The 25,806-nt window shown below is 37.5% G+C and overlaps 1 protein-coding gene across 1 annotated transcript; it reads left to right on the top strand.

Moving 5' to 3' along the window:
- Positions 1 to 203: 203 nt before the first annotated feature.
- On the top strand, positions 204 to 24,159 carry LOC149838416 (chromatin remodeling protein EBS-like). Its single transcript, XM_090006588.1, has 5 exons — positions 204 to 484; positions 627 to 969; positions 1,097 to 1,165; positions 13,234 to 13,372; positions 23,716 to 24,159. Exons 1-5 carry the CDS (start codon positions 412 to 414, stop codon positions 23,740 to 23,742), a joined length of 651 nt encoding a protein of 216 aa, XP_089862714.1. The 5' UTR covers positions 204 to 411; the 3' UTR covers positions 23,743 to 24,159.
- Positions 24,160 to 25,806: the final 1,647 nt, after the last annotated feature.

Raw genomic sequence — 25,806 nt, 5'->3', positions numbered from 1 at the left:
ATATTTCTAAGTTCTCATATTCTAGTGACTATAAATGTACATATGTCTCTTAGTAATATTTTGAAATATATATTCGGATCGCCAATTGAAGATAACATACACATACATGATTACATGAGAATGTGCATCCATGCGGTGAGGATGTCTCATTCCTTCGTTCTATCATCTTCGTTAAAAGAGCAACTCCAACGCGAAAAAGAAAAAAAAAAGAAAAAAAGGAAAAGACGGTCCAGTCCTTTAATACTCCCTCTTTTCACCCCCAACCATCTTCATCCTCCTTCTCTCCCCCTCCTCTTCCTCCTCTGTCGGCTTTTAGGGTTTTCTGTTTCACCACACGTCACCTGACCTTACTCCCCTGGATTTATTCTTCCTATCTCTCTCTTGTTTGTGCTTGTGCGGTTCCGTTTCGGCATGGCGAAGACGAAACCGGGGAAGAAAGACTTGGATTCCTACACCATCAAAGGAACCAACAAAGTGGTCAGAGGTATTTCCACTCCCCACCATCGATTATTTCTTCTTATCTTTGCTTTTCGTTATCCCTGTCGTGTTTGCAGTAGGAAAATGGGGGTGAAGTCTCTTTTGTGTTTGGTGCTGTTGGTGATTGTGCTTTCCTTGCCTTGGTTCAGCTGGCGACTGTGTTTTGATGCGTCCTTCGGATTCCGACAAGCCTCCCTACGTCGCCAGGGTGGAGAAGATTGAAGCCGATCACAGGAACAATATTAAGGTTCGGGTGAGGTGGTACTACCGCCCCGAGGAGTCTATCGGAGGGCGGAGGCAGTTCCATGGAGCGAAGGAGCTCTTCCTATCCGATCACCTTGACGTGCAGAGCGCACACACTATAGAGGGGAAGTGCACTGTCCACTCGTTCAAGAACTACACCAAACTTGAGAATGTGGGTGCTGAGGATTACTTCTGTCGCTTTGAGTATAAGGCCTCCACCGGGGGGTTCACGCCCGATAGGGTTGCCGTGTGAGTTTCTGGCACTTTCTCCGTCCATGTCATGTTTTCTGTTTGAGGGTGTGCACGTGTTCTCTTTCATGTTCTTCTATTTGAGAGGAAGTTTGATTGTGGTGTTGTGTTTTCATTGGTTTTGAAGGTACTGTAAATGCGAAATGCCTTACAACCCTGATGACCTCATGGTCCAATGCGAGGGATGCAAAGACTGGTAAGAATGGTTGTTTTTTCTTATAATCGAAAATTCTTTGTTAATTTATGAGCACATCCTACCAGTATTCGAGTTATAGTATCATTAGTTCCTGGGTCACAGCATTTAAATGCAGTTTCTTTTAGTGTTGAAAGAAGTTTTACGTGAATAATCTTATTGGCCATTCAACCTGCATTGGTAATAGAACAAAGCTAGAATAAATTTTGTGCTTCTGGTTATAGCAATGCATTTCGAAGTAACAACCATCTAGATTTTGAGTAGTTGTCGTCTTGGAACTTTTATGTTGTATATTTTAGCCCTATCTACTCTTCTAGTTGCATACTCTGGTAGATTTATGACATGGTGACATTTTGGAGATGTACATGCTACCTACACAAATGGCCAAGTTGAAGCCTTATCTGGTCATTTGGACCCATTTAGTGGCAGTGATGATGTAGCTTTTATGTTCTATGTTTTGTGCACATTGCTATTTTTATGCACATTCTTCGTGAGATCATATTATAGTGAACAGAATCTTGAAAAGGGGATATAAAAGATGTTCCATGGTGGCCCTTGATAGTTGTTTTGAAATGATTATAAAAACCGTTTATCTGAGTTCAAACCAATATGTCATTGCTGTGTAGGTTACGTAGACGGAGGCATGTGAACCAAATGAATAGATGGACAATTAATTTGTCCCAACTCCCAACTTATCAGGGAGTATGTCCTTTAGTTTCTCGTCTTGTAACCATTTTGGTTTGTATGAAATTTGAGCCCGTAATTCCTTGACTGATTCCTGCACTTCCTAGGTAACTGAATCATCAATATTTTACTGTCTAAGGTGCCCACTACCAGGATGTGAAAGGTGAAGGAGGTCATCTGGGAGTGTAATGTGAAAGAGCATCATGAAGAGAATTTATAATGAAGTTCATGATGCTGGAATGGATTTCTCATGCTTGAAGCTAAATTTCTAGTGTTTTTTTTTAACTTTAATGCTTCCTTTTTAGATATTCGGTTATATATGTCCAGTTGAGGGTACGACGTATAAAGTTGAAAATTCATAGGTGCAAGCAATTTTCAATCAATATGACCCCTCAGATATGTTCAACACGGGTTGTTTGCTAAGTATGACACGGATCCTAAGTCACATGGGTGCGGGGGTGCGGTACTTTCAAAAACCTAGGGTGCAGGGGTGCGGCAGGGCAAAAATGTAAATATTATATATATATATATATAATTTTGAAGTTTTAACCGTTAGCATTATCATAATTTAACAGTTAACATTGTCATAATATCATTCATCATGCATACAATATATCAACCTAAATATCAATCAAATAAGTAAAATAATTACATAAATCAACCTAAATATCGATCAAATAAGTAAAGCCGAAGAGAACTAAATTACATACCAAAAGTAATGGATCTTAATAATTTTCTTCTTCATCATCAATTGCATCATTAGAAGGAAGACTGGGCTCAGATAAATCCATGTTTGTCATGTTGAAGTCATGGTCTCCCTCGAAGTCACACTCTTTTGGGTTTACATCCCAAAATTTGGATGTTCCTTGTCTGCGTTACAAACAAACCCAATTTGAAAATGTTAAATACAATAAGAGTATATTTAAATGAAAAATAAAAAAATAAATAATCAAATAACTAAGAGAGCAAATTAATACCTGTATTCATCATTAGTTTGCGAAAGTAGTCAAAAATTTGAATAAACATATACTAAATCCTCTGCATGCTTGCTTGTGAGTTTGTTTCTCTTCACGTTGTGGATTTGAGAATATGCGCTCCAATTTCTTTCATAACAAGATGAACTAGCAGGTTGCGGTAACAATCGTAATGCAAGACGTTGGATAAGAGGTGTTTCTGATCCAAATGTTTGAAAAGAATCGTTTATGGATCTGGATTCAATCTAGACCCGTATCCATATAAGGGTTGTGTTATGTTGTAATTTTAAATATTCATTAAAGGGCATTTCTGTACCCTAATCGTTGTAATCTTTTATATACATATGCTTTGAATAGATCAGTCACGTGTGTGAGATTCAGCCGTGACCTTCTGCAGCCCTCTTTCTCTTTTACTCGTTTTCCTCCTTGCGCAGGTAAACCTGGAGTTCACCTCTTAACATGGTATCAGAGCAGTAGAAAGCTGGGCCTGTGATTGCTTCTCCAAAAGGACTGTCCAAAGAGATCTTAAGTTCCAAGCCGAGAAATCTGTGAATTCAATATATCTCATGTGCGTCTTCTCCAAAACTGCGTCTCCTTCAATCTGCGTTCTTTTTCTAAACCCAGAATCAATCTGCGTTCTTCTTTTTTTGAATCCTTTAAACCCAGACCCCCAATCAATCTGCGTTCATTTTCTTAAATCAGCGTCTTCTTAAAGTAGCGTCCTTTTAAATATGTGTTCTTTTCTGAACCTATACGTGCGTCCCTTCTGAATCTATATCAACGACGTCTTTAAATCTGTTTTTCAACCTATAAAGTTTTTTTTGTGTTCGTTAATAAGCGTATTTCTGTTTCTTTAATCGCTGATTTTTGAAACTTTTCTCTAAAATCAGGAACGTCTCTCTCCACCTCAAAATATCGACTTCTATCTTCTTCTTTTGTTGCCAACTATCTTTGCTCTTTTAAAGGGATTATCGATCTGCTGCCAATCTGTTTTACTTGAAATTTTTCTGTGTTATCTATATCATTCTTGCTATTCGAGAATACAAGATTTGTTGAATCAGACCTCTTATGTTCGCTGACCACGACACAATATAATTTTCCTGGTTAAACTTCTGCAGAAAAAAAAACCCAGAATATTAAAAGTGGTTGATTCTTTTATCAATTGACTGAATCTGGTCCAGAAATTCTCCTTTTCCTTTATTCCCAATCTCCTGTGTTACCCTCAATGGATTCCTCATTCTCACAAATGCCTCTTTCTTCTAATTTTCTTAGTCAACTCGTCTCTGAGAAGTTAAACAATAGCAATTTCTTGACTTGAAAAAGACAAATCGTCCCTTTTATAAGGAGTTAGGATCTCTCTGAACATCTGGATGAGTCAATTCCAACCCCTCCAGAGTTTATCTCGCAGGAAAAGAAAGATGATAAAGGGGCATCTTCTACTGTGCTTCTCAGAAATCCAGATTACATCGCGTGGATAAAGAGAGACCAAGCATTGGTGGCATGCATCACCTCTACATTGTCGCAAGAGGTTCTTGTAGCCATTCCTGATGATTGTTCAGCCAGGGAATTGTGGGATAAGTTACTTCAGACATATTCACAAATATCCGAGGCTAGAGTTGTGTTTCTTAAGCGAGAATTTCAGATGTTGAGGAAAGATTTCATGTCGTTCATGGAATACTTAAATAGAATGAAGAGTATCATGGATCAGTTGACTATCGTGGGATGTGTGGTTAATGACAAAGATAAAGTACAACAAACTCTAAGCGGACTGGGGCCAGATTATCATGTTCTGACAACGTCCTTATTGTGTCTCCCAGAGCTTCCTAAGTTCAAAGATCTACGTGCAAAATTGTTACAATATGAGATGAGTCTGAAGGGGTTTTCTGAAGAAAATCATGTGCAATTTGGGACTCAAGAAGTTCTTGCTACAGGGCTGACTTATGGCAGAGGAAGAGGAGGTGGTGCTTTTCGAGGTAGGAGTGGACAGGGAAAACTTGGTTTTGGGGGTCGTGGGCTACTTCCAACGCCCAATGTTTCTTCCAATCTGCAAGGTCAAAGGCTCATTCCTACCTGTTTCTTATGTAACAAAAGGGGACATATTAAAGCAAATTGTTGGTTCAATCTCAAAAATAAAGGGAAATCTTTGCAATTAGAAGCCAAGAAAGACACAGAAAATTCAAAGGCTGGGGGAGAAGTAAAAGAGTTATTATTTGGCAGCATTGACAGGGCTAAATATGAAGCAAAATGATAAAGGCACTTGGTATGTTGACTCAGGGGCAGCAACCCACGTTTCAGGTGATGCGGGTAAACTCCTAAACCTTATTTCTTATGTTGGTAGAAATAGCATAGTCACATGAGATGGGACCCACCACTCCATATCACATATTGAAAATGTTGTTATACCCATGTCTAAGTCTCCCTTCAACTTTCAAATGTTCTTCATGCACCAAATATTCAGAAAAATATTGTTTCTGTGTCAAAACTTGTTGATGATATTAATGCTTCAGTTGAATTTACTCCCTCTTCTGTTTATGTCAAGGATCTTCGCACGAGGGAGATATTCGCTGAGGGAAAAAAACGAGGCAATGTGTACATTTTTCAAGAAGATCCCTCCTCCACAGTTCATTCCACTTGTTCATCGAAGCTCTATCAGCATCCATCATTAGTTTCATTTGAGTCTGTGTTCGTTATTTCTGAATGTAATAAGCCAATCCTTTGGCACAGTCAATTGGGTCATTGTGGTCGTCATTTCATTGACAAACTTGTCTTAAATAATTTGATTCCTAAGTCTAGTCTGGGTTCAGAAACAAATGAAATAAAATGGCCGAGTTGTCATTTATGTAAGAGTCATGTTTTACCCTTCAATTCAATTAATAAAAGAGCTTTAAGGCCTTTTGAGACCATATGTTCTGATGTCTGGGGCCATGTCCCAATTGCTTCTGGTTCTGAAAGTAGATACTACCTTATCTTTGTTGACAGCTATTCACGTTACACTTGGATATTCTTCATGAAGCATAAATCAGAAGTCTTTGGATTATTTCGAAAGTTTTATTCCTTTATCAAAAACCATTTCTCTGAAAACATCCTACATTTTCAATGTGATGGAGGGGGAGAGTTCTCCTTTAGTGATTTTATTGAATTTCTCCAGCATAATGGAATAAGGAGGAGAGTGTCTTGCCCACACACACCTCAACAAAATGCGATTGCTGAGAGAAAGCATCGACATATTGTTGAGAGTACAATGAGCATGATGCATGATAGTAATCTCTCTATTACTTTATGGACAGAGGCTTTTCACTCTACAATGCATGCAATAAACCGCCTGCCTATGTCTTTTTGGCATTCATCGTGATTACCATGAATTATGTGTTTTTGGATCTGTTTGTTATGTGCACATTGATAGCTCATTAAGGCATAAGTTTCAAGAGAAAGCCTTGAAGTGTAGATTTGTGGGGTATGCAGATGAATATAAGGGGTACAAGTGTTATGATCCTTCGAGTAAACACATCAAAGTGTCAAGAAACGTTATTTTTGATGAGATGAACTTTGATAATCAACCAACTAACTTCTCTGGCTCAGGATCCAATGTTGAGGTATATTATCCATGGCTAAGCTCCGAACTCTTCTCCAACATTAATACTGAATGCCCTTCGACTGCAGTCAGAAGGAAGCATATGAGGAGTCAAAAGATGCATCACAATCAGAAGAGGTTGATGGTCAACCCTTGGAAGCAGGAAGGTATAAGGGCATCGTCTACGCTCGACGTGAGAAGGAACTTCCACCTGTCTCTACTCCCTCTACGGATCTTAATATGCCTCCTACTTCTTCACATATGTTGCCGGTCAGGAGGTCTATTCGGGCTCGTCACCCACTTGACAAATGGGTCAGCTACAAAAAATTTTCACTGGATTTTCAATTGTTTTTGACAGCCATAACCAAAGAAGATGAACCTCTCACCTTTTATCAAGCTGCCAACTCAAAGAAGTGGATTGAAGTGATGAATGAAGAAATGGAAGCTCTACATGAATGTGGTACTTGGGAGGTTGTTCCAAGACCACCAAATAAAAATGTAGTCGGATCAAAATGGGTGTACAAAATTAAATATAAACCTGATGGGAGTATTGAAAGGTACAAAGCTAGACTTGTTGCCAAATGATTCACACAAGAGCAAGGGCAGTATTTTGATGAAACTTTTAGTCCTGTGGTGAATTGTGCTGGGTCTAGTTGTTGAACATGGATGGATATTAAGTCAGCTAGATGTTAAAAATGCCTTCCTGCATGGAGATCTCAAGGAGGAAGTTTATATGAAGCAACCCGCAGGATATGCAAAACAAGATACTGATCAATACGTGTGTAAATTGAAACGAGTGATATATGGTTTGAAACAGGCATTTCGTTCTTGGTTTTGAGAGTTTTTCGCTTGAAATACAGAGACATGGCTTCTCTAGGTCTCTTCGTGATCATTCATTATTCATCTACAAGAAGCAGAGTGTGACCACACTCCTATTGATATATGTAGATGACATCATTACAGGTAACTGCGAAACTCATATTGAGGAAGTAAAGAAATTGTTGAATCAGAGATTTAAAATGAAGGATCTCGGAGATCTACGATATTTCCTTGGGGTGGAAGTCGACAAGACATGTAATACACTTACTCTCACTCAACACAAGTACACAGTGGATATTCTCAGTAGAGCGGGTATGATGAATTGCAAACCCTTGGCAACCCCAAATGTCATGCATCAGAAACTGAGCTCTAAAGAGGGAGACTTATATGAAGATCCTACTAGATACCGCAACATAGTAGGTATGTTATAATACCTCACATTCACTCGACCCAATATAGTGTATTCTGTCAATCATGTATCTCAATTTATGTATGAACCTCGTACATCACATATGGAGGCAGTTAAGAGAATACTAAGATATTTAAAAGGCACAGTCAGCGATGGACTTGTGTACAGAAAGAGTGAGCTGAATCAAGGCACACATGAGATTATTGTTTATGTTGACGCTGAGTGGGCAGGGGATCCAGATGAACGCCGATTGATATCTGGTTATTGCAGTTTTCTTGGGTCAAACCTAGTTTCTTGGAGCAGTAGAAAGCAGAAAGCCATAGTTAGATCGAGCACAGAGGCTGAATACAGATCGATGGCTTCCGCGACTGCAGAGGCTACATGGATAAGACATCTCCTCACAGAGATAGGAGAATCAATTGCTCGATCACTTTTACTATGTGACAACCAAAGTGCCATCAATATGTCCTTCAATCCTATTTATGACAGTCGAGCAAAACACATTGAGATAGATCAACATTTTATAAGGCAAATGGTCGAAGAAAAAGAAATTGAGTTCAATTTTGTCCGAACAGAAGAACAAGTTGCAGATATATTCACAAAAGGATTAACAAAGGACAAGTTTTGGATGTTAAAAGGCAAGTTGTTCATATTCCAAGATCATGTACAACTTGAGGGAGGGTGTAAAGAATCGTTTATGGATCTGGATCCAATCCAGACCTGTATCCATATAAGGGTTGTGTTATGTTGTAATTTTAAATATTCATTAAAGGGTATTTCTATACCCTAATCTTTGTAATCTTTTATATACATATGCTTTGAATAGATCAGTCACGTGTGTGAGATTCAACCGTGACCTTCTGCAACCCTATTTCTCTTTTACTCGTTTTCCTCCTTGCGCAGATAAACCTGAAGTTTACCTCTTAACAATGTTGACCACCATGTGATAGGATCTATATTATCCTCTTCTCTCACGAATAATGTTGGTCCATATAATCTCGAAGATGAACATTTTTCAAACTCTTGTATGACTTGATTTAGAAGATATGCTTCTGGAAAAAGTCTTATCATACACATATTTCTATGTCTTGATAGCTCTGGGTCTAGATTTGGAGGGACACAACCAATACCACCTTCTTTTCACTTTTTTGCATAATATTTTGGATTAAGAGAATGTGCCATGCAATGTAAAAGAGTATTGCTCTTATCCCATCTTCTGACTAAAATTGAATGAATATGATTAAAAAATTCTGAATCATCCAATGCAAGATTTTTTTCTTTATACTTGAAAACAACAACTTGTATTTTTTCAATCATATTATCCCACATTTCATAAACTCTATGAAGCATGGGTTCATCCTTATCAACTTCTTTCAACATTTCCCAAATAGGTTGGGTAAATTGAAAAAAGTATACTACTTTGTCCCAAAACTCATCATCAATAATGAATTTCTTAATTTCTTGAGCCTTGACATCATCATCAACATGATAAAATGTCCAATTTTCATCAGTCACCATGCTAACCAAAGCATTCTTCACTTTTTTAATCCTCTTCACCATCACAATGATGGACGAAAACGTGTTTTAGCGACCTTCGACAATTTCAAGTCAGAATGCCTATTAAATATAGCATTAGCACGATGGTGGTTAACAACAAAATTATTAATGCTTTTGACATTTCTTTCTAAATCTTCAATCCATGAACATAAAACATATGCTTGTGAATTTTCTTCTTCTTTGGGGTTGTATATGCTCTTTAGGGCTAGATTTAAGCTGTGTGCTACACAGAGAGTCCAAAAAATATGAGGGTAGTCACTCTTCAAACTTAACGCTGCACTTTTACAAACTGGAGCATTGTCTGTAATAATTTGTACAACATTCTGATCACCCACTTCTTTTATGGCTTCTATAAACAACCCCTTCAAATACTCTGCATTTTTATATTCTCCAGATGCATCAACTGCTTTCAAGAATACTGGGCCACTAAGCGAAGAAGTAATGAAATTGATCAGTGGACTCCTTTGAATATCTGTCCATCTATCAGACACAATAGAAACTCCATTTTGCTTCCATGAATATTTTTTAATCTCCAACAACCTCTTCACATTTGCCCTCTCTTCTGCAAGAAGTGTGGTTCGTATTTTTTCTGAGCGTGGAGGCACATAGCCACTCAAATTACAATTTGCCAAGGATGTTACTAAATCCTTCCAATAAGGATTTCTAGCCGCATTAAATGAGAGTGAATTAGAATAAAAATACCTCCCAACTTTTCTATCCAATTCTTCTCTTCCATATGTATTGAATGCTGCTTGTATCGTTCCTCTACCTCCTACATTGACTTTTTTTTTTCAGTATCTTCTTAGTGGCTTGCAAATGACACACTAACTATACAAGAATCAGTCATTGTCTTTCTCTTCTCATATTCTTCTTGTATTGTCTTCACATTGTCTCATCAACTTTTCTATATCCTAAAATGCCATGTCCTGATATCTTCAACAAATGAGCCTTCACTCTTGTGTAAGACCGGACAAAATCTCTTTCACGGAGTTTGCATTGAAATCTCTTGTTTCCACCACCTCCTCCAGTTTTTGCAAGTTTATCTACATGTACCCATAGTGGCCCCACCTCATCAGTCCCACTACAACTATCAGCAAAACTAGCAACAAAACTCAAATGTTGGGATGAGGATGATGCAAGTCCTTTCCCTTTATCCATCATTTTTATCCTGAAAACACAAAAAAAAAATACATTCAAAATTTCAAATCAATTATATAAACATTATATATATATATATATATATATATATATCCTCTGCCAAAAACAGGGAGGGACTCGGCCCCTCCCTTGAAATAAGAGGGAGTAGGGAAGGGGGCTCGGCCCCTCCCCTGTCGGGGCTCGACCCCCTCCCCTGCCAAAAACAGAGGGAGCAGGGGGGGCTCAACCCCTCCCCTGCCGACCCAACAAAAGAGCTAGAGGGGGGGCTTGGCCCCTCCCCTGCCAAAAACAGAGGGAGCAGGGGGGGCTCACCCCCTCCCCTGCCGACCCAACAAGAGAGCGAGAGGGGGGGGCTCGGCCCCTCCCTTGCCGAAAACAGGGAGGGGCAGGGCCCCTCCCCTGTCGAAAACAGAGGGAGCAGGGGGGGCTTAGCCCCTCCCCTACCGACCCAACAAGAGAGCGGGGGGGGGGGGGGGGGCTCGGCCCCTCCCCTGCCGACCCAACATAAGATCGAGAGGGAGCAGGGGGCTCGTCCCCTCCATTGCCGACACAAGAAGAGAGAGAGAGGGAGCTAGAGGGTACTTGCGACGAGGGAGAGGAGGAGGTGGCGTTAAGAGGACTCGAGCTGAGCTGTGCGGGAGAGGAGATTAGGGCAATTTTTTTTTTTGCCCTAATCCTCCTTTTTCATCGTTTTTTTTAACGTCCGAAAAATTGGATCAAAATGACCGTGGGTGCGTTGACCGCACCCGGTGCCGCACCCGCGTCGCGTCGACGCGGGTGCGGCACCTGCTTTGCCGAGTCCCTGTGACTTGGATCCTGTTTTTCTGACATATAAATATGACTTTTTGTATTGTGAAGATCTGGCAGGTTGTGAGGTAGGTTGCTACGATAGTGGACCAAACCTCCAGGGGGCCGTGCGATGAGGCGACCCTAAAAACCATCGCATTACAAATGCGATGCTCTAACCTCTGAGCCAAAAGTTGTTTTCTGCTAAGCAAACCATGTGGATCATATCTCTATGGTCAGATCCACAAAAAATATCTCAATAATATGTAAAAATTTACTGTTTCAATTAGGTATTATGTGCAGTTGACTGTGCAATAAATAAGTCTTTAACATATAAAAAATAAAAGAAACAAAAATAGGCTTAAAATCTAAAAAAGGAACAAAAAATTAAAAAGAAGTGAGCATATCACAATCTGATGGTATTATCACACCATAATAGATAATATTTTCAAATTTCCTATATTTTGGAAATATTGCAATATCTTATCTATTTACTTGTTCTTTCATCATTATCACAATATTTTCAAAATGTCTCCAATATATGTGTCAATGGTTGTTATAAAGTCTTGTTTATGCTGGTGTGTGTGTGTTTATGCTTTCCTTTTTCTTTTGATGTGATTAGGCTAATGTTTGTTTTAGATCTATATGCATGTATAGGATGTGCAATATTATATACCTATTAGTTATATAGATGTAGATTTGAGGTTATGTAAATTTCTTAGATAAATCTCTTGCCTTGAGGAAAAAGTTTAATGTTGAATGTATTGAGAGTTCTGTAAATTAGATAAGACTTCCATCTGGTTCTGAGGTTCATTTTTTATTATCAGGAGCATGATTTGGGAGCAGGAATTCAGGCTGTAATGATTCAAATCCAATACTGGATCCAACCATATAGTGTTCACTTGGATCCAGATTTGGCCCTATCTGCTTCTCCCCAGGTTCAACTTGTTTACTGAACCAAATTGCTTTTCTAGGCTTAAGTGTCACTCTGCATTGGCTTGGTTGTCTCCTAATAAAACTGCATTGAGCAGCATCAGTTACACTACTATACTAACAAATTACTCCACACCATGCCACATTATGGCACCAAGCTAGGATGTTAAAAGCGCTAGGGGCCAGGAGAAAATAGGGATCTAACCTGGCTAGTCACATCTAGGGTCTTTTTTAATTCCATTCTCAAGCCTACATTATCAATCTGACTTGCATAAGAGAAAATTGGCATGAGTAAGACGGAAACATGTAAATCTTAGGTCTGACTATGGTATGAGTGAACAAATATTCGCTGTTTTTTTAGCCGCAGTCAGCTTAAGCATGATTTAGGGTTTGCACTACTCATTAGATATGTTGCAACATGCTGTGATGCAACTATGGATTTTCATGTTTCTACTTTGTATCATGATGTTGACCAGCATTAAATCTTGGATCGTGGACATATCCTACATGGGTAATCCATAACCTGTGAAGTGCATGATCTGCAGGCATACAAACACTTCCACGTTCACGTTCATCCATGTGTTCTTTTTGCAACGTTTTGACATGCACACACACACTCCTTTGTCTTTTGTGTTCCTTAGAGTCCATGTTTGATTATCAATTGACCCATGCTCCTGTGACTAGCTATGGTCTGACCTAACATGGTTGGAGCTAATCAAACCTGGCAATTGAGCTCCGCAATGTTGCAGTAATTTATACCTGGACATATATAGTGGGTCTGAAAAAAATGGTACATCAGAAGTTATCTGATTCAGACACATCATGACCTGGAACTGAATGTCGTTAACCCTATAAGGAATTGTAGTCTTGAAGATGGACCGTCCATGATCATACCTGGGTTTGTATCAGCGTACAATATATAGACCTCATTTATTTTGAGGGAGAGTTTTCCCTTTTTGCACCTGACCTAACTTGCTTTGCAAAACATTCTTGTAGTTCAAATAAAAGAATTGTCTTGTTATGAAGGTTCAGTCATTCAGTTTCTTTATAAGTTATTGATGTTCCCTATATCAGCATGTTATATGAATATTTATTCTAATTATTATTTGTTTTTGGTATATTTGCAAGTGTGTAACTTGTATGTGATGTATGACTTGATTCTTTCATCACTAATTTGCAGGTTTCATCCATCTTGCATGGGTATGACTATTGAGCAAGCAAAAAAATTGGAACACTTTTTGTGCTCTGAATGCTCCTCTGAAGATGAAGAGAAGAAGCAGCACAACGCATATCCCGTTTCACCTCTTGCTGAACATAAGGTCAGAATTGGTTATTTTTCATACACTTAATGTGGATATGCACAATGATCTGGCAGACAAACCAGCGGATTGGCGACCAACCACCAATGAGCATTATTTTTTTCTTCTTATATCTAGTGATTTTGGATCTGTCATGTTGAACATGTCATGTCATTCTTAGTCATTGATATTTTGGACAATATATATTGTCAATTTGACATTATTTGTCAAGCTTGGGTAAATAATTTCATAATGTGTTGTGGCTACATAGTTTACAAAGGTTGTCTTTTTTGTATATTAGTTGTGAAGATTTTTGATATATGCATTTGGCATTTGGTTCTATTTTGGGTTCTTTTTCATCGCATATGCCACATTACTGCATGAAGAACATTAAACTAAGCTAAACTTTATCTGATCATGCACACTTGCTCAAGTTCTATGTTTTTTCTTTTCTGATAATTACTTGTAAGTCTTCTTAAGTCATCAGTGTGCAAAAAAATCAATTTTTTTTTGAAAGTTAAGCTGGGGTTAGGCAGACCCCTTCCAGATATCTCTTAAGCTCCATGTGGCAGAGGGATTCAAACCTGGGCCTTCAGCTTGGCACAGGACCCCACTTACCACATGGGATACCACCTTGGTATACCTCAAGGCCCATGTGACAGAGGGATTCAAACCTGGGACTTCAACTTTTCACATCAAATTTCATTTTTCAGTGTGATGGATTTGTGGCTTTTCTTTTACATTTTATAGCTCAAGATCATGGATATGCAAAAAGGGTTTCAAATATTTATTTTCTTTAGAGTACCTACTCCTGTTGTAGTCTTTTCCCTTTTCTCAATTATCATGCTGAGGAATCATGAATAATACCTAGCAGAAGCGATAAAAATAATCATTTGTGTGCATTTTTCATTGATGAATAAACCTGTTTTAAGTAGTCCTGCTGTCATATTTGATGTGAAAAGTTCAAACTTATTATGGCTTTAGTATTGCAAAAGAGTCATCTCATATGAGATGTCTATCTCATTTTTTAATGTGTCACAACTGGAAAGATGATTGGAATTTATTTATTATTATTATTATTTTTGTTTACTCTAGTATGCTTTTCATGATCATCAACTACTGTTCCAATTACATTTGTGACAAGAGTTTGCTTTTTGGCAGTCTTCTGTTTTTTTGGTCTTTTTAATCCCAAGAATGATGAGAATCTGAAACAATGCCACTTATTTCTGATTTATCTATCTAGAGTACATTAGAAACTTGGTCCGATTCTTATCGTAATCGTCAATTACCATTGCAATTAAATTTGTGACAAATTGTTTTCTTTTTTCGTTCTTTTTTTATCAAAAGAATGATTGAGTGTCTGAAACCATGATGCTTATCTTTGATTTATCAGTCTAGAATAAATTAAAAACATTGGTCCCATACTAGGTGGTGGATTGCTGATCCATAATTGCTAATAAACAATAGAGGAACCGGAGGATATTTTGTGCAGCTTCAGACCTTTGGTTTCTGTTTGTAGTTGCATTCTGACTGATGTTCAAGCTTGGTTTATGGCTAGAGGTTGTGAATGGCGAGGACATGCTGGATAGTGATGATGTAGCTTTTTGTTTTCCAGTTTGCTAAGAAAGGTTGAGCTCCATTAGCCACTTTGCTTTTATCTTTTACAGTTAGCTGTGTGCATAGTCGCCAACATATCTTGTCATCTTTTTGGACTCAAGTGAAAATCCAATTGATCATGGGAACAGTCAAATAGGAAACTTATGATGACATTTTTGGGACAGTTTGTTGAGAACTTGAGATGTTCATACAATCTTTATTTTTTCTTCTCCAATTGTATTATCTTTTGCTTTTGTTAGGAGTTTCTGATTGTTTTGTATAAATTTTTTTCTATTAATATTCCCCTAAGAAATTGAATTACTGCCATTGTTGCCATATGAATATTGGTGACATTGCAGTTTCATGATATTATAATAATCTATGACATGACCAAGAACAACCTTTGGGAGCTGTCTACAATAAGAGAACTAGAAGATAGATGAAGCTTGTAGTAATGAAGGCTGTCCACTCATGTAGCCCTTTTCTGGTCAAGTGGAACATTTTCTAGAATGCAATGGATGCAGGAGGTTGAGGGTTAGTGAGGGTTCCTAATCCAGATTTTATGGTCAATGGTTACTTTGAAGTTCCAAAATAGCAGTATTCAAAAGTTTCAGTGTTGAACACAACTGGACAAGGACATATTGAACTTCTAGGAGTGTCCAAGTAACACAGATTTTAAGAAATTTCATTGCTTTTAATGATGTTTTGGTTTTCACAATCAGTTGAATGTTATCAGAATTAAATTATTAATATAAGTAGTTTCAGGTTGGATGAATCCAACCCCCACCACTCCACCCCCTTCCATGCACACACCCTTTGTTTTTAAAACACATGTGTCATGCCAACTATATCCGTGTCATGCCACATACATGATGTACCCATATTCATGTGGCATATCTTTTGACTAAAAAAACATTTGTTACTTGTACTTTAGGGATGCATGACATTGATTAATGTGTGTCTCTTTATGAATTTGTTATTAATGTCCATGGTGTTGTGTCAATCGATACATGAAATCCATTGTTATTTTTCAACTTGTAGGGAAAGAAAAGTAGCGAATCAGTAAATGTTCGTGAAAGGCCATGGGAGTTAGATTCGCTGTGTGTGTGCACATGCATGCACACCTTATCTGTTATCTTATATAATCGAATAAGGTTATTAACTGAAGAATGGAATACAATTGATCATGTGTCAAGGAAAGATGAAGGGGAAATTGGTATGGTTGAATATGGTCATCGACTTAGTCCTTACTATTTTGACATTAGTAAAAGCAGTGATAGTACTCAAGATTGGCCTGGTATGACAAGAGATGGGCAAATGGACTTGAAAGGTTACATACAATATGTAATATATAAAAGGCACAAAGGCCCACACAAAAGAAGAGTGTCGGCGGAGCTAACTAGAAGTGATACATGTGGTAGGATTAGCTATGTTTGAACATTATCTTGTGCATAACTGCTTTTTATTTCACCTTCGTTAGTTTAAGTGCATCTTTTATGTTCATTTATGATGTTGAACGTTTTATGCATAGACAAACATTCATACACATGCATGTGTGTGTGTTCACTGTTCACATGTTTCTGTCCCTGTATACATGTACGAGACTTAGAGGAAGGCATCATTACTCGATCTTTTGACCAAGAAGAAATGCCATGAATCTCATTATGATTTCATCTCAATCCTAAAAGCAAGTGGATGCAAACACATAAGTGTACACACACATGTAGAATGCTTGTTAGACCCAGAGGAGGCATGATACTCAAATTTTTTTACCAAGGAAGTCCATGAATCACATCAGAGTTCCATCACAAGCCCAAATGCAACTGAAGTGTGTACAAATCGTTTGTGTTTCAATCCATATAATGTGGGCAGGCGCTTCAGAAATAGGTGTAAATATGTTGATGTTGGTACTTTTGGATGTGGGTATTAGGTGCTTGTAGCGTAGCGGTTATATATAGATATTATATATTACTGTACAAGCATTGTACTATTCTATATATTTTCATATTTTCCTGTTTGACTGAGTGTGCACTAATCAAATTCACTTCAGAACCAGATCCACCTGAGCCAATCATTTCTAGATACTCGTATTGCATGACATTTATTTTTTGCGGGGATAAAACCTGCCACAATCTTGCACTTCTTTCATTATACTATTTCTTGTAACATAGGCTGCTCGCAAATGCATATTGTGGAGGACATGACCCTGAATTCAACTTAAATTGAATGTGCTTGTGTACTACTGTGACTTCATACACATGGACATTTTTACTTTTTTTTTTATGTGATGCCTTGAAAATCTTCTTTGATTGTTGTTCCCCGCCCCACTAATCAATGTTGTTTGTATCATTGTGAGAGCTTTACTTTTTGAACATTTTCTTCCTATATATGGCAAGCAACTTGTCTTGGAACCATCTCAGCCAAGGTTATAAAAAGAATATCGTAGATTCATAACCCATATCGGCTAGGCTCAAAATAAGATATTTATCATATCGAAAAATCACAATTTTCAATAAAAAAATCTAAAAAATTAAAAAAAGTCACATAATACAAGAACAAAATAAATTTAAGCAATAAGATTAATTGAACATAAGTATGTCATTAAACATTCAACTAAACATAGATGTCGCAATCAACTAAATATAAATTTCATTACACAAAAGTTTTGTGACAAAAGATACAAAACAAACATCAATCATCTTCATTATCAGACATCCACGTTCTGCATCAGAGATGACATCTTGTTGTAGGCCGTGTGGCTCTTCATCATTTGATTGTGCAGCTATTACCCGAAAATGCCATTGCTTGTATCACTATCTCTTTTTTTTCTGTCATTCATATTTTTAATTTCTTCTATTTAAGGGCGCATCTCAACTCGTGCATCATTTGTAGTCGTCCGACATGGTAGTGTTTCCTTATTTGGAAGCACTACGCTGTGCATCTTCATGTGGTGCAATCTCCTTTGAAGCACTGCACGATAAAACCTACATCTCATATTCACATGCCCCCTATGACTAGGGGTGGCAATCGGGTCGGGTTGGCGGGCCAACATACCTCAACTCGAACCCGACCCATTTAATAAACGGGTCGGCTGTGGCAAACACGAACCTGACCCGTTTATTAAACGGGTAACCCGACCCAACCTGCCAACCCGTTTAATAAACGGGTTGGGTCGGGTTGGCGGGTTGGGGTCGGGTAAACGGGTTGGTGGGTCGGGTTCGGGTAAACGGGTTGACCCGCCCGCCTAACCCGTTTATTAAACGGGTCAGCCGGGTTGGCGGGTTGGCATACCCCTAACACGAACCCGACCTGTTTGATAAACGGGTTAGGCGGGTCAACCCATTTATTAAACGGGTTAGTTTAAGCCAAACCCGAACCCGCCTAAGAGGCGGGTTGGCGGGTCGTGTCAGGTTTTGCCACCCCCTATGACTGTTAATAACTCTTAGTATCGCCGTGTTGAATTATCGGTACATGGGGGACATCGAGCTATTACTAAATCTAATCACCACAAATACAGTCGGTTAAGACAAAATATCAATACATATAAAAGTCAAAAGGTTTCCCATAGCTCATTATAAAAGTTACAAATATAATTTTTAGTTACAAAAGGCCATGCTAGAAACAAAAGCATACATGCTAGAGTTCATAAACATATATAAATATAAATATAAATATAAATATAATATGATTTTTTTAGTACCAGACTTCAACTCAATGATTTTTGCTTATTATTGCAGCATCCAATAATCTGAAATGGTGATCGCTCATCTTCATCTTCTGAATTAGGGACTATTTGTGGCAATTTTCTCTGACAAATGCTATATGTACTTGTGTTTTTTTATCATTTTTTATAAGAATAGTAAGATGCTCAACACGGATATCAGATGAAATATGATGGTATCATGACCACACAGTAAAAATGTGATGCCCCCGCAATATGACATTTAAATCATTCAATTCACCGTGTAATATAAAACCACAAAAGTCACATTTTATTATTCCTTTCAAACATTTCTTGAAGTCAACCGATACACAATATTTCGTTGCAGAATCGTTTGAGAGACATCCTTCAAGACCTCCACCCTCTATTTTCTCAGGGCACAAATTAATAAATTTAATCACCATAGATAGGTAAAACTGGGCTCAATAACACACCTAGGGCTAGATTTTGAGTTTTATGGGCACACAAAATGGGACTAATTGTAAAAACGAAGAAATATCTTGTAAAAATATCAAAATGAAAAAACTTATCCCCCTTCAACTTCAATCTTACACAACAAAGTCTTTTTTACCGCAAAATATGTTTTTGAGCAAAAAATGGGTGGAAAAATGCTTCTTTGCGCGAAAAGGGCAAAACCCTCTTCCTTGTGCAAGAATTGGCCTCCCAAAACGCTTCCAAGCACTCTAGGATACATGGGTTACTCTTTAATGGCTTCTAAACAAATGAGGGAACCGGCCCTAGGGTTTTTTTAATACTTGAAACATGAAAAAACCTTTTCGACCATCTTAAAATCCCGCCGAACACGTATCAAATGATACACCATGTATCATTCTATGTCGTATGATGCACCATGTATCATTCTGTATCGTACGATATAAGGGTGCGTCGTACGATACATATACGATTCAACACTCATATCACAATACAAGTGTGTATAGTATCTTAAAAGGAAAACAATATGATTCATATCTTAGGATACAATATGATACTTATGACACTGGTCCTAGATTGAGTTCAACAAAAAAATCATATTTCAATTTCTTTTCTGTTTTGACTTTTCATGTAGCTAGAGATTAATCCTTGTTTTGTTTGTTCAGATTTTTGCTTGAATTTTAAGTGTTAATGCTTTTCATAACATGGTAGCTTTTAGATTTTGTTTCATTTGATGGGTGTCTTCCCTTATTGAAATGTTATTCTAAACGAAAAACAGCCTTCTATTGTTCCAAATTAATTAGTTGCAAATTCTATATATGATGAGGCATTCTAGGTTCTTTGTTTTGATGGGTACAAGTTGATGTAGTGTTTTTTCTATCTGTATAGGGTGGATTTTTGCTTATGATAAAATTGTATGTTTTATTTGATGATTATCTCATTGTTTTTAACTAACGTTCTATCCCTAGGAACTCGTGCATGCCTCTAAAAGTTTTAAGCAACATGCCTATGAAGCATAATTCTATAAGCAGCAATGATAAAATGACAATTTCAAGAGGGTGATACCATATTATAAGGGTGATATCAAATAAGGTTGGTAAATGAACTGAATGAACCCAACTTGAGCTTGAGCTGGGCTTGACTTTCATGTGCTCAAGTTGAGCTTGAACTCACCACAAACTTGTACCAAACATGATTTAGCATGGATTTGGCATGTTTAAAATGAAAAATGTTTTCTAAATGTTGACTACAGTAGGAATTGAGCCCATGACCTTTTTACAAGCCTATATATATCATTTGCTACCCTCATGGATAAGAAATCCCCTAGTTAGAACTCATAGGGGGAGGTTGTTTTGATCAAATTTGACCTTATGGATGTCTTCACCGTAGTCAAAATAATAGAAATAAACTCCTGAATCATGGTTTTGACATAAAAACACGTTTTTTTGATGTTTGAAGGCTGTTGATTTTTCAACCCTCATAAAATCTGACATATGTCAGAAGAACATGATCCAAAGGTCAGTTTCTACTAAACTTAATAAGTAGTTCACATTTGGAGGGTCAGATGTGTAAAAAAACTGAAAAAAATGAAAGTATGACATTTTTTCACTAGGGGTTTCCTAACCCACGAATGTAGCCAATATTATATAGCTGCCTACTCTGATCCATGCCTACCCCCAGCATATCGGGCTTTTGAAAGTTTTTTTTATTTATTTCTTTTAGTTTTATGTTTTTCTCAAATATGACTGTACAGATGTGTTATACATGCTTGATTTTATAAGAATGGACTCTTAAATCATCTGATTCCAGCATGTGGGTAGGTCTTTTATAATGCTTGAAAGACAGTAAAAATTTCTTAAATATTCAAGCTTAAGCATTCATGTTTTTTCACTGAAAAAGCACTATACAAGTGTCATTTTCTAGCAAATCGACCATGCTGAATTCATCTGTGGGCTCGGATTTGTGAAAAACACCCTGAAAACCCCTGTTTGCTCGCGGTAGTCTACTCCCCACTTATATATATATATATATATATGGATTTGTATTTAATACAGTTGATTGTAGTACAATCTAGTTGGAATCTCATGATTCAAGCTTTTGACTCAATCTAACCTCGTAGATGTATTCAACATGCTCGATTTAGAGCAAAATGACCCTTGGTTCATGTTTTTTTGATGAAAAAACGTCTTTTTTTAGTTGAAAAAAATTAGTGCATTTACAACTGTCCATTTTTTCATTGCCATAAAAACCTGTATACAGGTCGGATTCTCAAAAGCTGGTTCCCACTAAAAACATGTAGATCATTTGGGCCAAGGATAAATGAAATTTGCTAAATCGTTTGCACATATTAACAACTATATATTTATAGGCCTACACTAGCTGAGCATGTTTTTTCTTGTGCTTTGTTCAGTGATCTAAACAAGCTGACTTGTGCTTGGCTGGGAATCTATTTTACAAGTCTGAATGAGCTCACACATGAGCGGAAACAAGCTAAGTCACAACCTGATTGGTTTGCTTCCCAGCCCTAACACAAAAAGGAGTTTCTATACATTTGATTGATCATAAATTGTAATTTTCAACTCCATGTTATTGTACCCCAAAGTGCTGGTATGTGAAAATTGTGATTAGGTTTGGGGTGTATACAAATTAAAACAGGTATTTGACAATTATTCCTTATTTTTGGTACCTGTGCACATGTAATTCTTTGTATAAGTGTTTTGGTGGCACAACTGGGAATGCATGCGATTGTAAAGAATATTGAAGCTACTTATGGCATTTTCTCCCAAAGTAAGCATGTTTCTTATGTTCGCCTTCCTCCAGATGGTTAAGTTCATTAACAAGGCAGGAATTTATTTGAACTTATGGTTAGCTTTGATGCAAAGAGAAGTGTCCTTCCTAGAAAGCATGATTTTGAAGTCAACAAATAGGAAGCCGTCATAAATCACAATTCTTCAGGTGTAGGAATTGTGACCTGAATGCAGGAATTAGGGTTTTGAACCAATTGTTGCGTAGGCTTATTAGATTTGTGTGATGGAAAGCATTATACATATTCATAATGTTTATAAGATGGATTAATGAAACTTATTAAACTAGAGGGCCATTGTTGGGTGCAATTGTAATTGCTTGGGTTGTCAGCATGGAGACATCTGTTTGAGCCATAAATGCAGACACTTGCATAAAAGCAGAAGGTTTCAGACCAAGCCCAGGATACCCCTCCCATCACCTTGGAGAATTGGGCCACACTGGGTATGGCTGTAATAGTTTCATATTGTTTTAACACCTTCATTTACAGAGGAAGCCCTCTATTTATAGATATCATTATTGTCTTAAATATTGCATGTGTCATCATTGCTTTTGGGTATTGCATGTATATTTTCTGATTGTTCTTTTAGATATCTAGGGATTTCTTAATGCTGCTCATGAATTATGATATCCTTTTTCTCTCTTCATTTTTCTGTCACTTAGAATACTATTTTACTTTCCAAATGAATTCTGATATCATTTTCTTTTTGCTTCTTTAGTCTTCCCAAAATTTAGATCCATCTTTTCCGCTTTTGATTCATGGGATGTTTCCCGTTTTTTTCTTTTCACGTTGGCGACTGTGGTATGAATACTTCAGAACAGGTTGATTTCTTTTATGATACAATTAAGGCACTAGAAGAAAGTGCTAGGTGGATTAAAGAATGTTTAATATGTTTACTTTGTATTGGTAATTATCTTGCTTCATTAATTTTTATGTTAAACCATGTTAGGATATAATGGGAACTTTTGTGATGACTATATATGCGCTTATTGTTTGCACTTTCTTGTTAGAAGACAACTCCTCGTAGTTGTGCTTTAGCTTGGTAGACTCATCAAAGTTTGGTGAAATGTATCAAAGATTAATCACACAGCTTACTCAAAACCTTTTTGGATGTTGTTGGTAGAAAATTTTAAGTCTTTGATAAAATGGATGCCTTGATATTGGGAGAGAAGCTTTTGATTATAGAAAGGATGCTAACTCACACAGTCAGGTCATGCCTTTTGGACCAATTTTTCTGGCAAAGGAATGTGAAACCCTCTGATTGTCTTTTCTTGACTTCCTATCCAGAGTCCTGCCTTTTGGACCTATTTTTCTGGCAGAGGAATGTGAAACCCTCTGATTGACTTTTCTTGACTTCCTCTCCAGAAAAAAAAAACTGACTGGCTGATTTTCTTGCTGCCTCTTAACATTTTCTAAAGGTCATTCAGTGACGAACCATACTGCCCTGTTCAGGTCAAGCTTGTTCAAAACAACACTCTTTTGTATGAAAAGAAACAGTGGTTGCTGTTTGGGACTGCGTGACAAGAAATGTTGGTTACTTGTGCAAACGTGTCACTGTATTTACTTTCGGTTAATATCCTTTGTGAATTTTGTCCTGTCTAGCTTATTTGCAGCAAAATATTCCTTTTTGTGTGAAGCAGAATAGCATCCGTTGCTTGGGATTTTAGGATGCCTTAAGAAATATTGGAACTTACATAAACTTGTCATTGTCTTCATTGTTGGTTAATTATCCATTACTTATTGGCAAAGGAGGATTTTGCATTTTCTAAAATTCTGGGAAGATTGTCTATTGACAGGGTATTGGTGTTTCAGGTGGAACCCAAACGTCGGAAGAGATAAAGGTATTGATTGAGAAGGTGAGAGCGCTGCTGCTGCTGCACAGGAGGTGAGCATCTTCTTGGAGATACCTTAGCTTGTATTGCTGTGTGGAAGTGTACATTGCAGATAGCAGTGCTTGCACCAACTGAAGGCTTTACAACTATTATGTGGTTTAACTTATATCCCTATTCCCTGAGTTGGGGATGAATGGGTTCCTTTTTTACCTTTCTCTGATAGGAACAATAGAATGAGCCAGACACAAAATATACGTTGTGGATTACATGGTTGTGTTTGTAAAATCTGTGCAAATCAGTGTTTTGTTTAGGCATGTGAATCATTTCACCTTTTGAGCCCATATAAAAAAACTACTAAAATCTTGGTGCAAATCAGTGTGTTGTTTATGTCGGTGTTTTAATGGTACCTGTTTTATTTGCACTAGTCGTTCAATGCTAATGTTGGTATGTGATGCTATTGCCTATTGAGGTGCCAGATTTTTGTGGTGGTGCATGGTTACCGGAAGTTTCTTAAAACCTTGGAAGCTTGCTTTGGAAGCATGGAAGTGCATGTTCCTTTTATGCTTCCAAAACTTCACGAGAAACTCACTTCGGAAAATAAAGGGTCTACTTCTTTCATTATGAAGGCTCTGTGCATCTGGTAAGGGTGACTTATGAATGTCACCAAGTTGATGGGATGTCACAAGTTCGAAACCCATGGGTGGCATCCTTTGCCACAAGGTTAAAGCTGGGTGTGCTCCCTGGTGGGTAGGGGGGACCTCAAGGGTCTTACCAACCAGAGGCCAGCCATGGTCAGTGATGGGTTTTCTTCCCTTGGATTATAAAAAAACAGACATTACCTTTATGTTGTGTCATGTTTATTTTCTTTGTTTCTTGCAAAATCCTTGATACTTCCTAAAGCTTCATGCTTCACTCATGTAGGCAGTTCTTAGATTCATCTTATGTCACGTTTCGCATATTGCTCCTCTTATTAGCTTATTACTCTGGTAACCATGGTTCGGTGATTCACTGTTGCTGGTTTGATATTTCTCAAGTTGGCTTGCTATAGTGGTTATTGTCGATAGAAGTTGTTATGGTTTTCATATTTACAAGCCGTTTTTTTTTAAAATGACCGTACTGTTCTTGCAAAATAGCACATTTTTGAAAAAGCCTCAATTTGCCAAAATTCACCCTATTTCAAAATTTTTGATTCTTGACTTTTTTAGGATAATTTTTCCTTTTGCAAATATAATACAACGTTCACAACTCATAATTGTGAATGTTCCCAACATATGCGAATCTCCTTTTACTGAAAAAAATGTAAATAGAGGACCTTCACAATTCATGATTGCGAATGTTATTTCACAATCATGATTTGCAAAGATCCCAAAAATGTGCTAACCTTTTCTTGAGTGTGCTCCTTATGCAATTTTATTTAAAAGAAGTATGCACATTTTGGTGGAACGAGGATGTCTAAAGGCGGTGCACCGCTAGGTAAAGATACATCGTGGTGGAACGAGAATGTCAAATCAGCTATTAAGGTTAAAAGAGAGTGTTATAGAAATCTAAGTAAAAGTCGTGATAATGAGAATTTGGAGAAGTATATGATAGCAAAGAAGGAAGCTAAAAAAGTAGTTCGGAATGCGAGGGCTAAGGTATATAAGGAGGTTTATGACAAGTTGGATACCAAAGAGGGTGAGAAGGATATTTATAGGATTGCAAAAATGAGAGATAAGAAATCGAGGGATCTGGGTATGGTTAGATGTATCAAAGATGAAACGCAAATGGTTTTAGTCAAAGATGAGGAGATTAAGGAGAGATGGAAAGATTATTTTGATAAGCTATTTAATGAAAGTCATGCTCAGGATCTTGGAGACTTTTCCATTCCTTTTCATGAGATGAATCGTGACTTCATGCGCAAGATTCAAAAGGAAAAAATTGCAGAGGCTTTGAAGAAAATGAAATCAAGAAGGGCAGTTGGCCCAGATGGTATACCTATCGAGGCTTGAAAATGCTTGTGAGAGAAAGGTTTAGAATGGTTGACAAATCTTTTTAACAAGATTTGGCGGACAAATAAGATGCCTAATGAGTG

Source organism: Nuphar pumila, chromosome 5 (genome assembly GCF_984573655.1).
Source record: "Nuphar pumila chromosome 5, dmNupPumi1.hap1.1, whole genome shotgun sequence".
In the NCBI taxonomy this organism is placed as follows: domain Eukaryota; kingdom Viridiplantae; phylum Streptophyta; class Magnoliopsida; order Nymphaeales; family Nymphaeaceae; genus Nuphar; species Nuphar pumila.
This window is presented reverse-complemented; position numbering and strand designations above follow the sequence as displayed.